The sequence below is a fragment of the Aulonocara sp. 'chitande type north' Nkhata Bay genome, linkage group LG1 (genome assembly GCF_057382095.1).
Source record: "Aulonocara sp. 'chitande type north' Nkhata Bay isolate Kocher_YH1m ecotype deep benthic linkage group LG1, A_spYH_male_GT1.1, whole genome shotgun sequence".
NCBI lineage: Eukaryota > Metazoa > Chordata > Actinopteri > Cichliformes > Cichlidae > Aulonocara > Aulonocara sp. 'chitande type north' Nkhata Bay.
Window position 1 is genome coordinate 8,688,490 of NC_141344.1, and position 26,286 is coordinate 8,714,775.

Genomic DNA, 26,286 nt, shown 5'->3' on the forward strand with positions numbered 1-26,286 from the left:
TGGTGATAGAAGCAGTGGGAGGCCAACAGTGGTCACTTACTGTTTTTAGGAGTTTTTTGAGATTAAATAGAAGACAATACAAAACATTAAACATGTTAACAACACAAAACCCATATTAAACGCAGACTACTTCAGGCCTGGAAGCAGGATTTGTCACGCCATCACTTAAAGACCAGATAGCCTATTAGTTTTCTTTTCAATGCACTCTGAGGTCATAGCAAATTAGAAAAAAAAAAAAACATCCTAATGAGTGATTTTGCAGAACTACGTGCTATTTATAGACTTGCTAATTATTTGGCATTATTGCAGCAGACCAGCCAATGAAATGGATGAAACATCGTGACTGGGTTCCAGCGCTACACAAGGGACCTGCTTCAAACATACCACCATGCCAATCAGATTACTTCTTCCATGTGAGGGTGAAGAGGTGACCCTTCTGGATAAGATGGTGAAGGTTTGCTGCCGTTTTGATGAACAGTGTGGTAGTAAAACCAGGGGAAAATGAAACTTGCTCCTGTTAAATATTCTTAAGTCTTGTGCTGTATAAATAGCGGTAATTTTTCAGAAGATAAATTGAAGTAATTGATAGTAAATTAAGTAGTGTTAGTAGTGGGTGATATCGTGTAAATGCTGTCATGATTTTGTGTAAACATTTTGTCTTTTATAAACTATAAATGACATGGATTCTACATTGTAACTGATGTGATGTTCTATAATAAAAAAGAGGCAAAAATTAGTTTGTTTCTTTATTGAACTTTTGAACAGTGGTACTCAGTCAGTACATATTCAGTAAATGCAAATTATTTACATGGCAGTGCACTTCAGGCATAAATCTAGACCCTTATATAAAACATTATGGGTCATTCCCACAACCCACAGCTTTACTGTGCTCCAGCAAAGTATCCAATAGCAGTGACAACTCCTCCACAGTAGCAGGTGGGATTTTTCTTTTTTGAGGACGACTCCTTTTACCTGTCAATACGGATGGTCTGTTTATGTTTTGATCCAGAGCCGTTTTTGGGCAGCTGAAGAGGAGAAGTCTATCTTATGGCCAACCTCTGGCTGTATCTTGGTCATATTACCCAGCAAAACCCAGTATGCAGGTTCATCTGTAACAGCCCTTGTGCCACAGATCCGCATTGTTGCTTCTACTTTAAAAAGAAGAACAGCGACATGGCTGCAGGTCTCCACGACTCCGGCCATACAGGTGCAGTGGGCGGCTTCAACCTTCCCTGTGATGCTCACAATGACCCATGGCTGCAATGCTGGTTCATTCAGTCTTTGAGAGTGCAGTACCTGAAACATACAAGTTACTAGTTAATTTAAAGACAAAGACTCTAATGAGCTAAGGCCAACATAAATGTGTTTTATCTACTTTCAAATCCATTTATCATAAATGTAACAAAGTGTTTAGAAAGTTAGCACATACATGTAATTTTCCATTTTTTTATGTATCCATCTATAGAACGCTGCATGTTATATTCCAAATCTGCCTGTTCTCTTTCAGAAACCTGACTTCAGAAAATGAAACTAAAGTATGTAATCACTTTATGGAGAAAGCATAAAGTTTGACTTTAGGTGACAATTATGGACACGTAATATGATAAGGAGATTCTGCAGGTCATTAATCAATGTATTATAGTAAAAAATGTATTTTTGTGACAAAGGACACAAACACGGAAGCAAGATATGTAATTAGGATTATTTCTAATAAATATGAATAAATAATTGCAATTTCTTTAACCACTGAGAATAACTAAATCCTTCAGGACAATGTCACATCAATGCACTGAACTCACTATGGCTACGTTCACACTGCAAATCTTAATGCTCAATTCCGATTTTTTTGTCTGCTTGTTCACACTACAAATAAAATGTGACAGCAAACGCGCTCCTTTGTGAACCCTCAAAGTGGCCCACATATGCAAAAGCAGATGTCACACACAACACGCTCTGTTTAGACCCAGACCAAACAGTATTGTTTGACTGATGGCCCTTAAATATAAAGACTTGTTTCAGACTTTGCTTTAAGTTATTTTGTTATTTACATATGGCCTAATAATTATCCTTATTGCCATTTTAGAGAGGAGCGGTGCTTCAAAGGATATGCAGATTTCTGTCAGAATCTGCAGATTATACAGTATAAATAAAATGTTCATGTTGTCTTCCCAACAGTTTCACTAACATCTACACGGGATGGACACGAAGCGCCGTTGTTCCTGACCACCGAGAATCCTCACGATAACTTTTATCAAGTGGAAAAAGTTAGTGTTTATATTATGCTAACATAGCTGTGTCGCTAACGGTCACGTAGCACATCGTTTTACACCAGCTAGCCAAACTTCAGTACCCTACAAACGTCACTGCTGTTTAGTTTTCTGTCTTCATTTATGTTGGAAGTGATAGCAGAGCTGTACGTTTGACTTTGTTTCCAAAATCCCTCAGTTAGGACATGCTATATTGTATTTAGATGGAATCTAGCGAGCTAACTTCCTGCTAATTTCGTTTTCATGGATGCCTGGATGATAAACTCAATTGTTACACATGGTAGAGCAGAACGCTGATCATTTTATTACAGATGAAAGACTTTAGATAGTTTTTCAACACTCAGTGATGCCACAGTGATCGTGTGATTTATGGACCTGCAGGTGCTCTTGGGAGTTTGAGCCAAGACACGGCTAGTGATGTCAGACTTAAAAGACCGATAAAGAGTGATATGAACATATCTATAACTTACCGGAATGAAAATGTCTGGAGCACACCAACAGATATTTGGAGATGGAAGAGAACTGGATATCAGCTGGTCTCACAGCTGCTATCCAGACTAGACGCCTTCTTTTGGTAACATCCGATACATGAGCTGCCTCATGTTGCTTCCAGGTGGGGAAAGAATGAAAAGATAAACCATTTTCAACCTTATTCCCTTGCCGGTCGTGCGATCTAACTTTACAACCGACCGCACAGCAAGTACGAACCATAGCTGGTGTTATCCGTGTACTTTCGCTAGCGCTTTGTTCGGCCCAGAAACATGGCGCCTCAACCAAAAATCCTGGCCACGCCCCCTCTCGTGACATCACTCTCGACTTCCGGTATTTCAGACAATCCCTTTCCGTCAAGGATTTTTAATTTGTTGCGGTTTTTTAATTTGTTGTGGATTTTTAATTTGTTGCGGTTTTTTAATTTGTTGTGGATTTTTAATTTGTTGTGGTTTTTTAATTTGTTGTGGATTTTTAATTTGTTGTAGATTTTTAATTTGTTGTGGATTTTTAATTTGTTGTGGTTTTTTAATTTGTTGTGGATTTTTAATTTGTTGCGTTTTTTAATTTGTTGTGGATTTTTAATTTGTTGTGGATTTTTAATTTGTTGTAGATTTTTAATTTGTTGCGTTTTTTTAATTTGTTGTGGATTTTTAATTTGTTGTGGATTTTTAATTTGTTGCGGTTTTTTAATTTGTTGTGGATTTTTAATTTGTTGTGGTTTTTTAATTTGTTGTGGATTTTTAATTTGTTGTAGATTTTTAATTTGTTGTGGATTTTTAATTTGTTGTGGTTTTTTAATTTGTTGTGGATTTTTAATTTGTTGCGTTTTTTAATTTGTTGTGGATTTTTAATTTGTTGTGGATTTTTAATTTGTTGCCGTTTTTTAATTTGTTGTGGATTTTTAATTTGTTGCCGTTTTTTAATTTGTTGCGGATTTTTAATTTGTTGCCGTTTTTTAATTTGTTGCGCTTTGCACTTCCCAGCCACCGTAGAAGACAGAGCAACTAAAGAAGACAGAGACATAAGCCATAAGACAGAACTCAAAGAAACCAAAAACTAGACAGTATAAATAATATCATAAACTCAAAAACCCTGGGTCGACGACCCAGGCATCCTAACAGTATCAGTTCAGCTGCTATCTGTCCAAGTAAAGTATCCCTATCATTTTTATCTTACTCTACAGTGGCAGTTGTTGACAGCATGTCAATAATTTTTATTTTTAATGTAGCTTAGAATTTTTCTGGTCATCTATAGTGACCTTTCTATAAGTTAAGGGCTTTGGAAGAATATTTGCTACTGGTCGTGTTACATGTTTGATACATACCATCCTTAGACTGGTATTGCCTCCTATGACATCTCTTTTAAAAGATAATTCTGTTTCCTTCTGTTCCCTAAATGGTAAAAATGACACTGCTGACCACAATACAAGTACAGGGTGGGCCATTTATATGAAACGAAGCACACCATTGTTTTTCTTGTGACATTACCAATAAGTTTGATGTGTCACATGGCCCTCTTCCTATTGAAAAAACAAAAGTTGTATCCAAGATGGCTGACTTCTAAATGGCCACTATGGTCACCACCGATCTTGAGGAGTTTGCCCCCTCACATATACTAATGTGCCACAAACAGGACTTTAATATCACCAACCATTCCCATTTTATTACAGTGTATCCATATAAATGGCCCACCCTGTACTCTGATTTGCAATAGTACTACAAATGAGATAAAGTTCTGATTGTTTAAAGCAGTACCTGTGGTGACTTACTGACTGATTGATTTATATGCTGTGTGCACTTCCTGATGGATACATTACCAGTCAAAAGTTTGGACACACCTTTTCATTTAATGGTGTTTCTTTATTTTTACTACTTTCCACATTGTAGATACATACTGAATGCATTAAATATATGAAGCAAGATATATGGAATTATGTGGCAAAGAAAAAAATGATAAATAACTCTAAATATGTTTCATATTTTGTCTCATTTGAGGACCGCCCCGAGAAAGGAAGAGCTAGGGTCACCAACCTCAGAAATTCCAAGTTAACAACACCTCAGATTAGAGCCCAGATAAATGCCACACAGACTTCCAGTAGCAGATACATCTCTACATCGACTGTTCAGAGGAGACTGTGTGAATCAGGCCTTTATGGTCAAATAGCTGCTAAGAAACCACTAAGGAAAAGGAACAAGCAGAAGAAATTTGTTTGGGCCAAGAAACACAATGAATGAAGTGCTGCACCAGATGGCCTGGCGTCCACAGTCACCTAACCTAAACCAAATTGAGATGGTTTGGGATGAGATGGACCGAAGAGTGAGGGCCAAAGGGGCCAACAAGTGCTCAGCATCTCTGGGAACTCCTTCAAAACTGTTGGAAAACCATTTCAGGCGACTACTCACTTGAAGCTCAATGAGAGAGAATGCCAAGAGTGTGCAAAGCAGTAATCAGGGTGACTATTCTAAAGAATCTAAAATATAAAACGTTATAAAAGTTATTTCACTCTTTTTTTATTTACTACATAATTCCCTATGTTTTCATTTGTAATTTTGATGCATTTAGTGAGAATCTACAATGTAAATAGTCATGAAAATAAAGAAAAAACAAACTTTTGACTGATAGTGTATACAATACAAAACAAACCCATATACTTCACGCTACAGATGTGTGTTTGCACGCAAACATGGTGACATCTTACTGGCTGTTGAATTACTGTAGCATTGACTCACATTTGATTATTTGCTTGCATATTATATTTGAATGTCTTGCTTACATGGCTCCTTGTTTCTATTATTCAGATCTCTTTCCTAAGTCATAGCTAAACCTAGCTGGAATCCATGAAACAGATGCAAAAAAAAGATATAAAACAATCATTTTTTTCTTTTGCCAACAGCTGACGAATCCTTTGAGAGTTTCAGTATCAGTGTTGAAGCACCAAAATCCGGTGTGTGAAAAACCTAATATCCCTTGTGGACACCATCTGAATTAGTTCAGTACTCCTACTCTAGGTGGAACACTGTTGTAACAGTAATGGATCACTGGCTGCATCTGCACTGATGATGAAATGCCAAGGCCCATTTCAGTAAAGGCTTACTTCACCTGACCAATTTTTTTTTTTTTAAAGATTTTTGTGACACAAAAAACATTTCCCATCCCTTGAAACACAAATGCATCTATCTACATTCTGTGTATTTTCTCTTATTTGCATATTTGATCATTTTTCATTCCAAGTTGATGTTTTGATGTCTTCTTTGTCACTGTTTGTTACCTTGATTATGTAGTGAGATATTGTTATAAGTCCCTCTGGATTTCTGTTTCTTTTGCGTGTTTGTGCTGCATTCTTTTATTTATGTGTTTTATCATCTGTATCAACAAAAGGTAAATCTTGACAGAAATCTTTGTATATTAAAGAATTGCAGCAAACACGTGTCACAACTGGTTTTTGACACTCATTTATGGTTTTCAGTTCTGGTATCAGCACATGGTGCAATGTGAAAGTCAAGTTTTTGACATCCCTCAAATAGAGCCAATTTTGTTCTCTGCAATGGCAACACATGCTCGAGTAGTACCACAGCTCATTTGCATATTAATTTGAAGACAGATGCTACGCGGTCTTTCTGCTGTGTGAACAGACCTTAGAACAGGTCTGCGCCCATGCCAGTCCAACTGGAATTGTGTTTACTTGACTCTATCCTTACAAACAAAACACCGATTTCTTTATTTGGAAGAATTAGGTGTTCTCCATGTTGAATTTCTAAACACCATTAATTTGTCTGACTCAATTAACTTTTTTTTTTTAACTTAAATACATGAATAGGCTGGGGTTTGGGGTGTGGATAAATACCCTGGCTTATTTTGCCTTTGTGAGTCTGTAATCTAGCGGAACTTCTTATGCTGTAGATGTGCACACAGACACCAAACAATTCTGATATAAGTGCTATAATCAGGTTTAAAATTATAGGACTCTATCTTGTGTTCATTTAAATGCAATATTAACCTTCATTTTCAGGCTGCATAGTGGAAAACATCACTCTGATTAGACACAAAAGTCTATGTGGACTGTTGCTGCATTCATTAAAAAAAGGTTCAAGGATATTTACCAATGGAGGAAGAAGTAGATAATTTACTTTAGTAAAAAGAAAAAGCTGTCAAATAGGCCAAATATGAATTACTGTGGAACTTGTCAGTTTTAGTTTTCAAGGTGTGCTCTTACACTAATTCCAAAATTCCTCTGGATATTTGGATATTTCTGAATAAACCTGTAACCAATTAGAGCAATGAAACGCGTAAAATAAGAATAAATAAATAAATAAAATGAAAATGTAAATGGACTATAGCATGCAGGGATGTAATTGTATCAAGCCCAACACACATTAGATAAATGGTTTTGATTGGCCCAGCATGGTGAAGGCCTAGTGCAAATCTGTGTGAACGGGAGGGGGCCAGATGTATTCTGCCAGAACAAATTAAACATGAGTGTTCAGATTTGTTTGGTTCCAGGCTAAAATGCACCATATAAAAGTACTCCAACACAAGGAAGCATCCTGCAAAATGCACTTGTGGGAAGCAAAAATGCAGAAAAAATGCAAACTTTAAAGAACCTGTATTATTGCTTTTTTTTGTTAATCCCTTCCTTTGGTGTATTTTCATGATTATTATTTCTTTATTGATGTACTTGAACAAGACCAGCATTGTGGGGGGGGGGGGGGGGGGGGGGGGGTGGAACTGGGAGTTTAAAGAGACAGAGGCTACTGTGGGTATAGTTGCACTGGAACATATATGATAAATATTTTGGTTTTTAAGGATTAAATGTTTCAGATTTTTTCGACTCTGACAATACATTATTAACCTGTACATTGCATAATATGGACACTATTAATTAGTTAACACTGATAAAACGAATAACTTGATTGCATTTTTTGGTTTAGTAAGGGATGAGCACATTTTAAATATACAGAAATATGGTAACTAAGAGAATATATGTTATTTTCCATCAGTGTTATTTACTGATTTAACTGCAATACTGATGCAAAGAAATGAAAATACTCACACTTTCTTTAATTTTCCTCAGAACTTATTACATTAGCATCTGACTGTGCTACATCATGCTGTGGATGAAGTGGAAGATGGTGGTGGACTCCCTGCGTGGACGGAGAAGGAGACTGCCCTGTTCCCTCTGGTTTGTCCTGCTGTTCGCTGCTGGAGGTCTGGTTCTCTTCATCCACCAGCAGGCTCTGTCAGAGATGGTCCAGCAACAAGGCCCAGGTTAGTCTGTAGTTTCCCTAAAACAGATTTAACCAGTATGGCTTTTACGTTTACTGATATTTTCCCATTTTTAGATATTCTGATTAGCTATTTTTTATATTAACCTTCTTTACTCTTAGGATTTGTGTGTGTGTGTGTGTGTGTGTGTGTGTGTGTGTGTGTGTGTGTGTGTGTGTGTGTGTGTGTGTGTGTGTTCCACTGTATTTTCTCAATAGGCTTGAAAAGCTCTCAGAAACCTTTTAGGTGTTTTTTTTTCACAGACAAAAACTGTTTAAAGTACAGAATAAAAGTAATGACAAATGCTCCAGTCACAAATCCACAGTCATGAATTTGATTATCACATCCAAAAATGGATAACCAGTAGGTGTGTAGTGTCAAAATCAAAGTTATTGATTTAATCAAATTAAAATACTTTAGGCAATAGGAATAAGCAATAAAAGCATAACATTTCATTTAAAATCTAAATAACTGAGGCCCTCACTTGACTTTAGTGAGTGTTTATGATTCATTGATAAGAAAGAGATAAGGGGGGAAATGGCATCCATGAGAAAGTTCCAAGGCAAATCCCACTGCGCTGCTAAAAGAAAACAAAGGCTCATCTCACATTTGCCAAAAAAACCCATCTTGATGATCCTCAAGACTTTAGGGAAATAGTCTATGGACTGTCAAGAAAAACACTTAATTTTTGGTTAGTTTGAATCCCCTTACATCGGGCATAAAAGTAACACAATATTTCATACAAAGAATATGATATCAACTCAAACATGGTTGTAGTAGTGTGATGATGTGAGGCTGCTTTTCAGCTTCAGAAACTGAAGCCAGCTTTAGGCAGTCCTTGCCAAAGTGACTGAAAATACTCCATCCAGATAAGCAGAATTGACTTCTGGATTAAGCTGGGAGAACTCACAATAATGCAGATATACACACCATGCAATCAAACTGGGAGACAGAGGCACATTCCAAATCAGAAAGTAGATTGCATGTATGAGCTGTTATATTATTTGCTTTGGTTTCACTAAGGAGCAGGAAAAAAAAGATGGAGAGAGAAGCAGAAAAAACATTTGTTCCCCAAATAATACCTTTTTCATTCCATCTCATAGAACAAATGGTCAGTTTTCAATCCTCCTCAAGAACAAGGCTCTATATTCAATTTCTAAATGAGTTAAACCTTTATCCTTGCAAAGTGACCCAGTGCCATTGTGCTTGGCACTCAGCGTTAAGAAGATTGGGGTATAAGCAGCCATGATGGAAGAGTGTCCTAATCGTGTACAACCAAGCTGCTTCATGTTTCAGAAACAAGAGATCAGCTGCATACATATGCACAGCTATGGCTTATGCTACAGTTTCAACCAAATGAGAGTGTCAGTCACATTTTTCTACTGCTGTTGGAAAAATCTATGAATTTCATTTTAACTTTGGTATTTTTATTCAGAGACTAAAGGGTGATGTTTCACCTTATTTTGATTTCACAAAATCACTACTTTAAGAACCATGTTCCAGTTGAAATCAAAAGACATCTTTTTTTTTTAATTACCAAAGTCATTTGTGACATGTTCACAGATTTTTGATCGAAGAAAATGATGAACCAGTCAAGGGAGCTTTTTGGAGATACAATCAACATCACCATCAGAGAGCGTCAGAGTCAGAGAAACTGTAATCCACTAAGTAGGCTATCTGCACTATCATGTGTCAACAGCACTGTGAATCATTATGAATATGAGTGGTGTCACACTCCACAGCAATAAGAGCCACTTAGCCAGAGTGGAATCTCTCCAACCCTCTAATATTCCCCTGATTGTCAGATGCTTTCAGGCACGGTGTCAGGTGGAAAAAACAGGCATTTGCAATGACAAGCAGGACACACACGGAAGCACACATGCAAGACAAACATTCACATTATGTAGAAACACAAAAACTATGACAGCCAGTATTCAACATTCATGAGAAATATCTAACCAAGACCCATAAGAGCTTGTAATGATTACAAGAACCAGATGCTTTGTGAAATCTGGTATGAAACTGTGTTGGAGGTGGACCATTACTTTAAAGGAACAATATTTTTCAACAAAAGCACAACACAGTTTGAGGAGGATTTTTTTTTCTAAACTAACAAAAAAACAAAAACGTCCATACTATGCAATGTATACTCTTTATATAAAACTATATATGAATTTTAGTAATATTATTATATTATATTATTATTTCTAATGTGTCATTTTATTTTAGCCATGTTGCCAATCTGAGACATGATTTCATTCTTTCCTTTAAATTAGTACCCTGGACAGGTTATCACTCTATTGCAGGGCTAACACAGGCAGACGGATCACCATTTAGACTCACGTTCACACCTATGGCCGATTTAGAATTGCCAGTTTACCTAACACTTGCATGTCTCTGGACTGTGGAAGAAAGTTAGAGTAATCAAAGTGATTCCACGTGGATACCATGAAACATGTAATTTGAAACCAGGACCTTTTGCTGTGAGACAAAGCTGCTAACTGCTTGTGAGGTAGCATAACATAAGCAGCATGGAAAGTGATAGGAAGACAGCATCTGCAGACTGTTCAGGTTTCTTTTAAGTGTTCTTTAGTTTCTGGCATGGCCTTTCAACAACTGTTTCATAAAACATAAGAACCTGGTAGTCAAAATCTCACCTGCTTTATATAGAATTCCACTCACACCTTGACCTCATTAACCTCTACCATTGGGAAAACAGGGTAGACTAAATAACACAGTCTAGACAAAGAAACCAGAATAAAATAATTTTGCCACTTAATAAAACTCATTCACCCAGCTAAACGGTTTGAAAAGTCAATCTCTTCACTTAATCTGACTCATGAGGTTATTTTAAATTAAATAAACAATTTTACACAAAAGAGACACCTTCATTTGGTTACACCCAATTGACATGATCAATGACATCATATCCAAAAAAACCAGGAAGTACTGGGGCGGCCCTTCCCATATACCTGTTTTACACATAGGACCTGCTCAAAGGAACACACATTGGTAAGTATAACCAAACTACATAAACAAATGAAAGATTCAAATCAATTAATGATGAAGTGACATTTAGCTTTAAGAACATTTGCACAGATGAAATGAATATACCCAATGCTACCACAAACAGACCCGGGATAGTGTGTAGCGCCAAGGTTACATATGCTGTGTTTACATTAAAGCATTGTGATAGACTATACGATAACAGAACACAAAATAACAATATATGCAAGTGACAAATGAATTCAGTCCTAGCCACTTTGTCACACTGCTCCAAAGTTTAAATGTTTTAAATTGTAGATATTTAGAGTTACTGTTAATTTTGATAAACTTGAGTAAAATAACTATTCATTTGAAATTTTAGAAGAATTTTGAAACTAATTATTCATAGATTTAGTATAACGACATAAAGAAATGGAATGACATGTAGAATACACCAAAACGGAAAAAGGCAATTCTAGATAGCTATACGGTAGAATAAAAAAATTATTCTTAAGAAATAGAACATCTAAGCAATACTAAGTACTGACTTTAGAAATTTAGATATGCAGCAATTTTGCCATTGCCTTATGAATTTGGAGGTCACACAGCAAAAACAATTTCCTCAGTCTGACGTAGTTGGGCAGCAACTAATTCAAACTAGGCTAAGGAAAAAGGTTGCAACTTCACAGTTACACCTATCAAATGTCAGTACATATGTTTTTAAACTGATGATTATGTACTGGAGAACAAAAGTGTCGTTTTGGGAGCTATGATTAAATAAAGAGGTGAAGTACTGGTGTGGTGCAGTACAGGTGGGTGGGGGTAACATATTAAAGCTAAGAAGTCACTAATAACCAAGGAAGGTATGAAGTATATTCCAGCGTCCTTCTATGCCAGAATGATTAAATACATAATGGCTAATATGTATGTACGTGTAAATGTGTTGTAATGTCTGTTTAAATGCTTTCCCGTGATTATTTTCATGTTGGCTTGAAATAAAATATCTCCCTCTGCTGGTACTGCAGCTTACTGCAACTTCTGCCTGCATAACCATTTCAAACTTCGGAGAGGCAAAGCTAGAAGTAGGCATGGTGGAGTGGCGTTTCTATTACATGCTCTGCCATGATACTGGGTTGCTCTATATGTAAAATGGAATATAGTAAAGATGAGGTACTCTAAAGTTAGAAGACACAAACAAGGCTGAGCTCCACATCCGCACACAGTACTATGACATTACTACAAATGAAGTAAAAGGCTCCCAACATGAACAATTAAAGAAGGTGGAGGCTACGAGCTTCCTCAAGTGAGTCAAAGCTAATAGGTGGCAGCAGCATGTCCTTAATGAGTTCTCTCTTTTGATTAGTAGCCATCTTTTCAAACCAGTAGTGTATGTCTTATGATTCGTTTTGCAGCCTAAGCACATCCTTTTATCTCTTCTACTGTATCACTACTTGGAATTGAAGTAAGAATTTCACTTTACTAAATCATGCATGAGAGACTGTGTGCTGTATACAGAACACAGTGGCTACACAGTGTTCCCAGCCCCCTCGCTAAAGCACAATAAGCAAGCAGTATCTTTGCCTTAAGCTATGGTGCTTCAACCGAGCAGAAGCTCATATCTAATAGAGCAGAGTTATAATACATTGGGTGTCAGCTTTTATCTGCCACCCCCTCCTTCTCCACCTCTTTATTTGGCTCACACTGTACTTAGGAGCTTTGTATCCCATGGTTTAGATGGCCTGCACAATGGTAGCTGAGAAAACTGCTCTTTAAATGGCCACAGTCATCTCCTGAACACTTTGAAGTAATTGTTTAAGGACAATTGGAGGAACAGCAGCCAGTTTTACAGGGAGAACAGACACCTGAAGAGGTTGCAGTTCAGATAAATTGTCTGCACAAAGTTACACCTCTAGGCATTTTTCCAATGAGTCTGACTCCAGCTGCTTCAGGGAGTGGAAGGTTGCCCTATGTTTCACCTCGAGAACCCCAACACAGAGCAATCCACAGATGGAGAAGTAGAGCATCAGCTGCTGCTTGGTTGCTTGTGTATTTATTGGTAAGCAAGTGGCTAAATCTCAGTTTAATTGATAGTAACATGCTATATGCTAATGTTTTGTTTGTTTTTTTATTTAAAAAAAACTTAAAACACTTAAAATCTGCAACTAAAAGATTGCTTTTATGACTCTTTTTCTGAGAGGAAAAATTGAAGATTTTAAGGGTCCATTTCTGAACTTAACTGAGTAATGACCATTTACTGGGTGGCTTGGATGGATGTTAAAAACATCTTTTAGTAGAGAAGATATCATCACTACCTTTGATCTTGTTTCATAGTGACTGGCTGATGTTTACTGTAACGGTGGAGTGGGGTGCTGGTAAAGGCCAAGGTCTGAAAATGTCAGTCTCTACCAACTGCCTTTCCATGAATGAAGTTAAAAAAAACACCTCTATATATATATATATATATATATATATATATATATATATATATATATATATATATATATATATAATGTCATACACTAGGGTTGTAGCAGTACAGGAAGCAGTGTTCATAAAACGGTGAGATAATGTTTCTTCTACAACATATAAATATTGTCATAAATATTAGGCAGCATGCACACAATACAAATGCATGCAGTTTGAAAAAAACAGAAAGGTAATACATAAAATGTGAGAACATCTTCAGATGGGAATAGTTTTTTATAATCATGTAAAGTGTATTTTGAAACACTACGACTTTCTACAGTAAATAAAAGCAAGGAAAAAATTAATTTGCCTTGGCCATCCCTCTATGTTTATCCACATGGACCTTGCCAGGAACTGGGCATATTGTTTCACGCTTCAAGGAAAAACTTGATCTCTCTGTCAGAGTCCCAGTAATCCCCTAAGCCTTTTCTGTTTGCATAGTCCAATTTAGCTGTCTCTTAATGTAATTAAATTGTGCTGATGACCCTAGGTGCAGAGGAACTGTACTGTGCTTGTAAGCAAATCCACCACAGGATGGAAAATCGCACTGTTATATTATTCCATTTTTCCATTATTTGATGCGTGTGTGCAAAGCTCCTTTAAATAAGTCTGTTTGTGTTGTGTTGGCACAATCCCCTCCATTCCTCCCAAAGCAGGAAGATTGAAAAGCATTGGAAAGCAATACTTGGCAAAGCCAACATCACAGTACTTCTGAACAACCTTAAGTATAAAATTTCCCATAAAACAGAGTGCATTCTGTCTCATGAGCAACTATGAAAACACACCTTAATTGAAATGATGTAGAAGTGCTAACCTGCTTAGTGCTAGGATCACATGACATCTGGCATTAGACATGTGTGGATATCCTGGAAACTATTTCAGCAACTGATTTCCTGCAATCAGTTCTTCCTTTTGCTGTCCACCTCAGGGAATGGAGGAAACCTTATTGGGGACCTTTGGGATGCCCTGAAAGGGAAAAAAGAGACTATTTTAAAGCATGGGTATCAGGTGCCTGAATCACCATTTCACTAGCGTCTTCCAGACCTAGGTCATGTCTATTGGATTTGAAATGGAGCTGCTCAGAGGCAACTGCAAGGTCATGTGGTTTTCCATTAACATTAATGCCCAGTGTTATGCCATGGGAGCCTTGCAGTATAATCTGTTTACCCTGCCATCTGATCCTGCTCACCAGTGGCTTCACTATTTCAGTCTGTACAAATAGATTTGATATTATTTTTTGCATTCCTGCTCTAACAGAGGTCAGTATAAAATAAATAACTAAATAAATAATCATATCTCACTTTAATGATTGTAGCGCATGTATGCATAAATGTTTTTATGTACCCTATCTCCTCTTTAATGAAGGCCTAGTCTCATCAAAACTGTGCACAAACATCAAGCATACAGCGATTGTTAAGATCTATGATTTTTTTTTTTTTAGATTTATTATAAATCCAAATTCTTTGTTGATATTTAAATGTGGTAGTACTATCACTGCGTTTTTGTTTTTTTTTAACATGTCACATTCAACATATGACGTCCATATATAAGTTAATGGTCAGCAAAATTTCTGTCCACAATGGAATTTAGTTTGAGTCACAACTAAATACAAAATGAAGATAGTGCTATCGGCCTGACAAAAACCTAGTAAATAGAGTTGTAAATATAAATTAAATAATAAATAAACATTACTGTAGAGTTCTCTGTTGAACTCTTCTTCACTCTTCAAAGTAAAAAAAAAACACAAAAACAAATTTAAAACAGCTGATGCTGTGCTATCCAGAAAAGCCATGAAAAATGAAACACAAACCCAAAGGAAATTGAGAGCGGAAACAAGCAAATAAGGGAGAGGATGTTGATTGAAATAAAAAAAAGAAGAAAAACATATGCTGTGATCTTTCTTTCAGCTCAGCGGAGTTGAGGATGCATCTTTTGAGCCACTGACAAGCAAACAGGGTTAGAGTCCCTGCTGAGCAGAAGAGCATGGCTTGGCCATCCTGCTGTTGGGGGTGGGGCTTTCAGGTTGCCCTTTTCCATAATACCACGCTGGGTAACATTATGAACTCCAAAGGAAATAAAACAGAATGACGCTGAGCGCCAGGTGGATCCAACAGAGAGGCTCATTTTTGAAAATTTCTTTGAAGACAGTAATCACAGATGTTCTCTCTTGATGCTGTCAGTCTTCCTCAAGCTATGTCACACCAAAAACCGAGGCTGTCTCTGTGACTGTGTTGTAAAATGTGGCATAATGGAATAATTGGGAGAATTTCCTACCAAACACTGGTTGGGATTATTGTTTTCTGTTCATTTTGGTTTTGTTTGTTTGTTTGTTTTTTAATGTGTGTGATGTAGGTCACACCTATGTGGATGTGATTTACTCTAATCCAGCTGCCAGCTATTTGGAGTTGAGTACTTGGAGGAGATGATTAGAGTGTTCGAAGCCCTTCTCTGTGTAGGAGAGAGAAAGTTGGAAACCTGTGTGTGGGGGGAGGATGCAAGTTGGCTGTGGAGCACAGGAGAAGCAGGGTGAAGGTGGTTTAAATAGGAGACCTCAGTTGTATTGAGAAAAGCACACCTTTGAAGAAAATAGTTTTTTACCTGGCTGGTTCTTTTTTGTTAATAATCTGTTTTATTGGAAGGATGATTCATTTTTAATTATCAAAAATTCACATATATATATGTGTGGATATGTTTTTAAAGGACTGGACTGGAAACTGCCTGTAGGAACCTCTGTGCTAGAGGTGTCTGAAGAGGGAAAGTCTACTGTGCAATTAGGGGGTGGCAATTGTAATGGTGGAAGCAGCTGGGAGTTGTAATAAAAGTGTTGCACTCCCAGACCAAAGCATGGAAACTCATGCAAGGTCCATTAAGTTGGATTCAAACTCTTTCTTAGAGTTTCCATCCAACTTCGAATCAATATGTTTATTGATTCAATTGACCCCTCCTTTTTTTTTTTGATAATAACCGGGCTGATAACGCTTTGTCTTTAACAATGGAGTTGCAAGCCAGAATTACACTCCAATCCCACTTGTTCACTTTGAGAAAAGAAAAAAAAAGTTGTTGCGTACCCTATTTTTACTGTGAGTGTGGTGATTTTCTCCTGGTCACTTACAAAACGTACTTTCTTCTTATCCCAAAGTAGTTTTTGCTCACTTTTTCACAACTCAACGCTAAAGGGTTGTTTTCAGTAAGGCAGTTGCATATTTCTGATGAATTCATTTCATCAGTAAGCATTGGTGTGATGCATAAGCTTCAGCTTGTCTTCACTGCTATAACATATTGTAAAAGCAGAAAACCATGTCTAAAGCTTTAAAATATGCTTTAAAATTTGAGCTTTATAGACATATTCCATAAGGAAGAGACATACAAAGATAAAGTGGGGGGAGACAGAGGTTATATAACTACTGCTCTCACCAAGGAGACATTTTGTTACATGAAAAGCAAAGCAGTAATAATAACTGCTCAAATGTTCAAAGTTGTTGAACTTATCATTTGCTTAGTAAGGGAAGATTATGAAAGATTAGATTATTGTTAGCCCAGCAAATATGCATATTTTATTATTCTGTTAAATAGGTCAATTGATAATATGTAAGTGTTATTGATTCTCTATTAAACATGACAACAGGACATCTAAAGATTAGATATGTTATTTAAAGTTATAATCTGTTTCTATGCAATGTCCAAAAAACAAAACATTTTTTCCATTTTCACAGATTAATTATTTTTGATGCAAAAATACTCCCAAACAGTCCCAAAAATAAGGTTTATCTAGAATTGAATGGGCTTCAATGGGAATACTTGTTGTGAAATACCAAATTAAGGTCAAAAGGTAAAGTAGAAAATGTAATGTTTGTTGGTTAAACATGATGTAGTAGTAGTAATAATGATAATAATAATAATGATAGTAATGATAATAAGTGCAAAATGTGACATTTTTGCCAAAAACAGAGATTAAAGAGAAGAAAAGCTTCCACTCAACACTTAGTATGTATGAGCTATATTATTGTACACGAAACATACCATTCTCCTCCCCCATTATAGTCATGGATATTATTCTGGGAGGGATTCCACATGATTGTTCCCAGAGGACAAGCCCTGTCTGAGGAGCACTGATCCATCCCTGCAGACTGAAGCCAGCGTACCCATTATCAAATCAGACTTGAACCTATCCCCTGTCAGCCAGGGAGACATGTTGAATGGATATCATTGTGCACTGCTGAGGCTTCCATCACTGTAATCCCTCTACAAAGTGCAGGCACTCTTAGAGAAAAATGAAAAGACTGGAGGAGAGAGTGGCCTATTCACCATGTGTGTCACTGCAGAGGGCACAAGGAGGGAAGTCAGTGGATTCAGTGGCCTGAGCTGGTGACTCCTCAGCCCTCCCCCAGCCAGAAAAGAACAAAAGATTAAGCCCTCCTGCTATCCAAAGTGATAACAAGCTGTCAACTTCTAAAATGTAATCTGCTGACTCCGGGAGGAAGTGGTGGTGTCAGTGGAGTGGGCTGCCAGCTGATGCTTATCTTCTGAATGGCATGCCATTGATGGAGAGAGCTGTGGCCTGGCTGGCAGACACATAAAAGCCACCTCTGTCTGCTTCCAAACAAAGAGGTCTGCACGAGCAAAGTAATCCATAGTGAGTCAATTTTCGACATATTTATATACATATATCCCCTCCAGACCTCCTCTTGATTTGTGATTTGGGGCACAAAGGAAAGGTGATGAGAAAGATAAATGACATGGATAGAGGCCAATAGACTGGGGATAATAAGGAATTGCCCCCGACAATGCTGACAAGTGATGGGAGGCTCCCCTCTGTTAACTTGTCTCTTGAGCTCTTCCACTCAGTCTGGGCACAGATTGTTAAATGTAAAAGCCATCTTGCTGCCAACGCCAAGTCCTAATGCATACTTCAGTGGGCAGTGAGGCTGCGATATGGGAGCTGTCACCAGACTGAAGCCACTGAATCAATCCAAACTGGGCATTGTCCAGACTTTTAACAAGGGGATTGCCATACAGCTAATTGCCTGCACCTAGTGTATCTTTCTGTCTCTTATCAACCTCATGCCCCTACACCCCCACTCTGTTTGTTTCTCCCAAATGCTACAACTCCAAAATTGCTTTTAAATTACCCAACTGAGCTGCCAGATGGCTAATAAAACATGCACAGCCATCTTTGATCATATTAGCTATTAATATTGACAAGCCAGATTTTTTTATGTCAGATTTGTGTAGGGGTTGTATCTCTAATAGGGTAAAGAATCTGATTTTCTGGTCCATACAAAAAGCCACTTGCAATCTCAGTAGATATGGCAGAGAGACGGAATTAGTCACAGAGGAGCTATTTCAGGCTGTTTACAATGTGATTTCAAACCAGTACTGGGTGGGGGGTCTCTTGTGGATTTGAGGCTATTGATCTCTGAGCACCAGTCATATGACAAGAAATAGATCCTCTTGGTTGTTTTCTGTACAGCTGAATGAGAATGAAATGACTTTGACCTGGTGCTATTTCAGATACATTGGAGTCACTCTGTATGTGTTGGTGTTGTTGCAGTGCTTGAGAATGAACCTGAAGATTTAGTTGATGGATCTAAATCCATCAACTAAATCTAAGTTGAGCATTCATATAGGAAACTATAAGTAACAGATGGGTTGTTTTTTTTTTCTTTTTTGTCCAATTTAGCAGATTACACTCTATTTAAACAAGGCTTTGCTCTAAGGCGCAGAGGTGTTTTCATTCATTCATTCATTCATTTAAATTGCCAGCCTTTGGAAACTTGTGCATGTAAAAACTCAAAAAGGTACTCAGACAGTAGAGTAGACTACATCGCATTGCCAGTGACACAATGCAGTAAGACCTTGTGTTTATTTCACATACTAACCACTTATAGTTTATTGAATTCAGTCCACTGATCGTCATGGCAAAAGAAGATTGGCAGTGTTGTCTCCAAAATAAATTATTCAGGAACAACTCTGCAATCAGGTAACATACAGCATGTTTTATCTGCGTTATTTCCCTCTGGATAGGCAACATACCCAGTGGGGCACTGTATTTCAAATACAGCTATTACATGGTGCTGTGCATCTTCCCACCTTATCTCAACTCCAAAGCTTTGTCCTTTTTAGCTAATGGCCTTCAGCAACTCAATGAGAGGCCATTAATGTCAATTCTGAGGATGCATCACAACAATCTAAACCTCATTTCTGACTCTATTACTGTCAGATGATGAACACATCTGTGATGAGGAGAGTTTTGTGAAATGAAAAATTAGTGCCCATCATGCCATTGACAGCCTTTATTCTAGAAGCTATTCAATGTTTTCATGCTTGACATATAAATAAACCCCCTAATTTTGTTTTCAAGTAAGGAAAAATGACCTGAAAATTGCACCTATCATAGTTTTCTTTCAGAGTATATGACAACCTTCTTAAGACTGCCATTATTTGAGAATATTATATTTTGACATTAAGGGGAATTAAGAACTTTTGTCCTTGGGTTTATTTATTTTTCTATTTTTTCTGTTGCCCCTTTTCTTTTATTTGTCTTATTCTGCCTTTTACACTAGGACCTTTTAGCGCAGACTTCACAGAAAATTGAAAGGCTTTCAGGCGACTGGCAGGCAGTTTGCAGCCTGTTTTCCTGAGTCAGAACCATTTTTGCTCATTGTGTTTTACTGCATTAGACTGAGCCCATAACAGGTGCAGGCCATTAAATTACATGAAGACAAATTGAGCTGTTCACTACCCATTTCCAATTTTCTCAGAGGTTGGCACAAAAGGGAATTAGACATAGATCCCCCTATATTTATTTCGTGATATCTCTGTGAGTCTTTGAGGTATTTTGTCTTCCTGCACCATAAAAACACAGCACTGCTTGTTTTATGAGAAGTGACTAAGGTTACACAGAGGCTAAGGGAGTTAACCTCCATATATACAGTAAGACTGCCTTTCATTTCCAATTGCTGCTCAATGATCATAGATGAGTTTGTCCACCTGCACTAGAAATGATACACTTACCCCCACTATACTGTACTGTATGCCTCACTGGTCCTTCGGCTTATTGGTGCAGAAAATAGGACCCCACCTTCCACACCCACTTCTATTGATTATGAATCAGACTGTATTTCATCACAGAATATTTCCTCATTTTTTTGCCAACTTCATTGTGGGTGTTTATGTGCAAAGAGGATTCCAGTGGTTCCATACAAAATTGCAATAGCACTGTTAAGAAATAAGCCCACTTCAATGGAAGGATTTGCAGAGCCCACTCAGAGGTAGGAGGGAGCCTTTCAAAGCCACCCTTTTTCTAAGGCTGTTTAGTGTACTCCACACTGAGACTGGCACTACTCAGCATGTTTCCTCTCAGCTTTCTGCCAGCAGAACCAATACCATATTTAAAAACTTAATGCTCCACCAAAGACCTGTCAAAGCCAGCTGTGTCTTTATATGTGTTGTTTATTGTTTATTATTTATTAAAATCTTGTTGAAGACATTCTTACCTTTTATTATAAGTTTTCGTTATTTACTGGCAATGTTTAAACGTCAAAATGACTGTTTTCTAGATTCAAAAGTCAAGAATTAAAATCTTGCTGAAGAAAGAGACAGCGACCTCTGAACTTGTGCCTGTAATCTGCTGGGGCCTCTCTTTTAGTTTCCGGGTTACAGCTTCTGATGCTCCTATTAACACTGGTACCACTTTGAACTTTTCTTTTCACATCTGCTCCAATTGTTCCTTAAGCCTCTGGCACTTCTGTTTTCTAATGCTCCTGATGTTGCAGTCTGCTGGGATTGTTTCATCTATCACATCTGGGGTTTTCTGCTTTTCTCACTCGCTCTCTCTCCCTCTCTCTTAATATATATATGTGTGTGTGTGTGTATATATATATATATATATATATATATATATATAAAAAACAATATATGCTTAAACCTCACAAAGACATTGCCGGCTCTGTTTCGCCAAAAATGGTATGACTGACCCTTAAATGGCAACTCTATCAACTCTGTGGCAATCCTCCTCCTAGCAGAGTCACAGAGGGAAGTGAGGCAGCATTAATTATGAGCCTCCAAGCTCGAGGGGACAGTTAATCTTTGTCATTTTGTTCCTGGAGACATTTGGTTCTGCCACCAAGATTGGCGCCAGGTCACAGCTCATGACCCTTAACTAAAAATAAGAATTCTACTCACGTTAATGGAAGAAACCTATTCTGTTTTTTTTTTCCAACACATCCCCTCATGGGTGTTTTAGTTCATGCAGTAAACTCTTCTCTGCCTGAAAAGTTTCCATGAACTGAAGAGAAAAGTTACAATTACCATGTCAAGAAAAGTTTGTATATTTTGCAACATGCTGTTAAATAAAATAAAAAAAAATAAAAAAAAACTATGAAATGTTAACTTATGGAAACCTTTATTTAAGTAACAGAAGTAAATGTTTTACTGACCAGCTTAAGTGTATACTGCTCAAAAAATACAAAATAACACAAGAATGTGTTTTAGTAGTAAGGATTATGCATCTTATGATGGAAATGAAAGATACATTCAAGGACACCCTAAAAGTCAATGTGAAAGAATTATTTGTCCATGTAGTCAATTTTACCAAAATTACATTGCAGTAACTCAAAATGGTAATCAGCAGTTTGTATGGCCCCCACATAATTGCATGTGTGACAATGTTGGGGCAACCTCCTAATCAGATAACAGATGGTCTTGTGAGGGATCTCTTCCCAGATCTGGACCAGGGCATTCATTCCGATATCTAATGGTAGTCAGGGTGCTGTTGCCTAGCCTGTTAGTTCTCGATGGATATGCGTCTCCAGAAAATCACTGGCCCACCACAAAATGGGCCATGCTGACTGATGATACAGGCAGAAAAATGTTCTCCACAACTTCTCTAGACCCCTTCACAAGTGTCACATGTGAATCTTCAAAAAATATAAATCATTAAAATTGCTCAAAATATCCAAATTTTCTGGAAAATGGTTTTATAGCAAAGAAATTTTTTCTTAAAGTTTAAACTCAACTAACAACTGAACTATGCTTTCAATAAATCTGGATAACAGGAATGACAGGATAACTGGATATCAGTTAGCTAGTTTAATGTATTTTATTTTATGTTGTTAAGCCACATATTGTTAAGCTGATTTACAATTATCCAGTTGCTATTTTATTTTTAAATTTTAGACAACATTATAAATATTTTCTTTTGTACATATAATTTGTGTATAAGCTGTTTCCTATCTAATTATAGTTTCCTTGCTGAAATTGTTCAGGCACTGCAATTAAATTGTCAGCTACTTGGAAAAAATAAGTCTTTCACTTATGGTGCCACAGTAACACATTGATGTTAGTGGGAACCATCATAACTCAGGTGTAAAGGGCTGATTGATTCTTGCAGGCAACAAAGCACTGCAGAAAAAAGCAGGGGAGGACTCAGTGAGGCAACAATTTGACAGAATTGGGGCATCGCCTCGATTATACCTTCTCAGTGCCCTTTTGTGTGTGTTTAATATCTTTGGAACAAGACAGCAATAAAAACGATCATGATAGTAAAAACAGCCTTTTTTTTAAGTTGCTCCTTCAAAGTCCATCTATTCACATGAGACAGACCCTCATGGGTGCATGCATACATTGTCCCTATACTGACAGCAGGCTGAGGACACAAATGCTTACTTTTAACAACCTAAGCGCCACTGCTGTCTCCAGGGTCATGGGCACAGGTGTAGGAAATATAAAGAGGAGATTTCAGAGCTGCTTAAGCTGTTAATTCTGTTAATGTCCTCACACAGGTTATATTAAAATGCACACCCTGTTTGCCTTTCATCTGCTTTTTACCACGTGCAGAATCTTTTGCCGTGACAACGTGCTGCACCTTCAAGATGTTGAATAGTGCTCTCAAGAGAATATGCCACATAGCAGACAGGCAACGAGAAGCAGGAAACTCTGACTTGAGCTCCTATAAAGATTAATGAGGCTCCGGTTGTCGATGTCATTTTTAGGCCATCTCTGCATGGAAACGAGCATGGGATGTTTGAGAAAAGAAACCTGCCGTGCAGCATCTCCTGGTTTGAGCTCTGTCCTTCTTATCTTGAAAAGACAAAGATGGGTTGGAAGAGATACAGATTCTGATGTTGGCAATCAGTGTGTCTATCTGAGGATGCATGTGGGGGGGTTGTAGGGAGGCAATGTGTGCTGTTGGGAAGGATCATCAGCTTCATTTATGTAATCAAATCTTACTCGACCCAGGAAAACCCCAACAGCTGCTCCATCTGGACTCCTCGCTTCTGCCACTAACATTTCCACAGTTACACCTGAGGTGGAGCATAGTGAGCTTTCTGTGACGCTGACAAGAACAGACAGCACATGAGGAATACAATAGTGGATGACCAACTATCTTTTCTGCTTCGGTCTCTTAAATGTATTTGTTGGTAGCCTAATGTGCTGTAAAATAGTGCCATTTTTCATAGATATTTATAGGCTACATCTTGACTGATTTTCCACCTGTAACTCTTCCCCCAAAAATAGTAAGTTTACTTATCTGCCACCTGTATTATTGAGATTTCCTGGCGATCATCTGTTCAGGACTCACTAAGACCAAGAAATAAAACATTAGTAACGTGAGATGATTAGTGATGAACAATGCCACAGGACATGTTTTTGATACACATAAATTTACACATCCATTTATCAATATCAGACAGTCTGCAACATTTGAGGCTCTGTAGATGTCACTAAGAGATACAGCTGTTTGTCACCGGCATAGCAGTGGAAAAAAATGTTATATTTCTCTATAATCTCCCAGTATAGACCCGTGAGGAACTCCTCAGAGTAAGGACAGCCATGGTCACTAATAGAAGTACAAATTTTCAGTTGTACTCAATAAGATATAATCCATTCCAAAGTCTTTCCAGATATACCAACCCAGTGCCGCAATTTCTAAATCAAATTTTTCTGCACTACTGTAATTCTTAAAATATAATTTGTTACCCGAATAAGCACAGACTCAACTGTGATGCTGCCTAAAACCTGACTTAAAATTTTAAAATATGTTGTGTTGACTTAATGCTTCTAGAAGCTGTATCTAGGCCGTCTTTCCAAAAGCTTTGCTATAAAATGTAACTTTGAAATTGGTTTTTACTTGTTGCAATGTTGATAGATCAACAACAGATAAGTGATTACACACAGATTGCCTTTAAATATACTGGAAGATAGCCAGAGGATAGTCAATTATTATCCTCATAATAATATAATTTCAGTTACTGAACACAACCAAGATCCAGGTTGCTTAACCTTTGCCTTTTGTTTATTTGTAATAAGTAGTTCCAGCTGGCTGTTGGTCATGTTGTCACAGCCTTATTTTTTTTTTTTTTAATTAACACAGTTTTGGTGTTCTGTTATCACTAAAGGTGTCCCATGTTTCCATGCATTGTCAACCCAGAGATGTTAATGTATTTTATTATTAGCATTAGTATTATTCATGGATTGTTTTTCTTTTTCTTTTAAGCTAAGGCTTAAATCACTCTTCCTGCTACACCGAGAATGAAATTTAATCATGCAAACATCTATACAAAAAATACACATTTCTGTGAATATCCTCATGGCTCACTGTATTCAAGAAGAATGATGCCGTGGATAATAAGTGATTATAAATTCCTTACTTTGTATTCTAAGGTTTGAAGAGGAAATGCAAAAAAAAAAAAAAAATAGGCACTTTTCTTGCACCTCAATAAATTGACACTATGTTGAAAGAAAGTATTTAAGTTAGTTCCGTCTTCAGTGCAGACTGGCCTTATTTGAAGTGACTCTGTGCCAATCACAGATCACAAAGATAATTACCATGGCTAAATATGAACAGCTGATTAGGTGGACTTTTTATGGTTTACACTACCTTTAATACATGGGTGGGAAAGGCTCAATTCTGTGTCCTGTACTTAGGGGGGGAAATGCCTGAAGAAACTGAGTAATTATTTGTCAGAGTTATTATCAGAGTAAATCAGCTGACACTTTTCCAGCTGCCAGAATAAATGGTATTGCAGAGATTTATTTTTGTTCCAAACTACACTGTTTATTTCATCAAAGCATGACAAAAGGTTCCATTAATTACAATAGAAACAAATTACAGTCTCTTTGTAATATACAGTAATTGCTTTTTCCAAAGTCTTTTAAATTTGTTGCTAACAACGTAGCTCAAAATTAATGAAGGCAAAACATGTGAAACATATTTCATCAACTCGCTGAGCTTTACCTCAATCTATTCATCATTGTCCACAGGGAGGCAAACTTGACTACAACAGAATAGATTTCGATATTCTGACTCCTCTGATTCAATGTAAAGCCAAAACATAATAACTGCGAGAAAAATCTTTTTTGGCCAAATTTTTTTTTTGGCCAAATTTGATACAGTTACTAAGACATGACATCTAGAACTGACAGTTAACATTATATACTAGTTAACTTTCAGTGATATGTAATAGTCATGTTGCAACTGTTATGGAAACTGTCTCTTCATTAATCCATCCATTTTCTTAATCACTTACCTAACTTATGGTCGTGGAGGGCCTAGAGCCTTTCCCAGCTATCAGACCCCAGTCCATCAAAAGCTTCCCACAATGAGATAAACCACACATGCCCACATATACCCTCATAGCCTTTCAAATCATTAATTAACCTAACAATCATGACTTTAGGAGAAAGAAGGCGTATCCAGAGGAAACCCACACAGCCATGGGCAGAATATTTTTAAATACAAGGGGTTGAGGTAACTAAATGGTTCAAATCTGGAACCTTATTGCTGTGAGGCAACAGCATAACAACTGCACCT

At 37.3% G+C, this 26,286-nt stretch overlaps 1 protein-coding gene across 2 annotated transcripts in view; it reads left to right on the plus strand.

Moving 5' to 3' along the window:
- chst8 (carbohydrate (N-acetylgalactosamine 4-0) sulfotransferase 8) overlaps positions 1–26,286 on the plus strand; it is a 178,322-nt gene that overhangs the window by 44,689 nt on the left and 107,347 nt on the right. For both annotated transcript variants that reach the window (XM_086258575.1, XM_086258656.1), the window contains exon 2: positions 7,831–8,024. In XM_086258575.1, coding sequence (XP_086114701.1) covers positions 7,865–8,024 — 160 coding nt within the window. In that variant the 5' untranslated portion in view covers positions 7,831–7,864. The remainder of the gene's footprint in view (positions 1–7,830; positions 8,025–26,286) is intronic.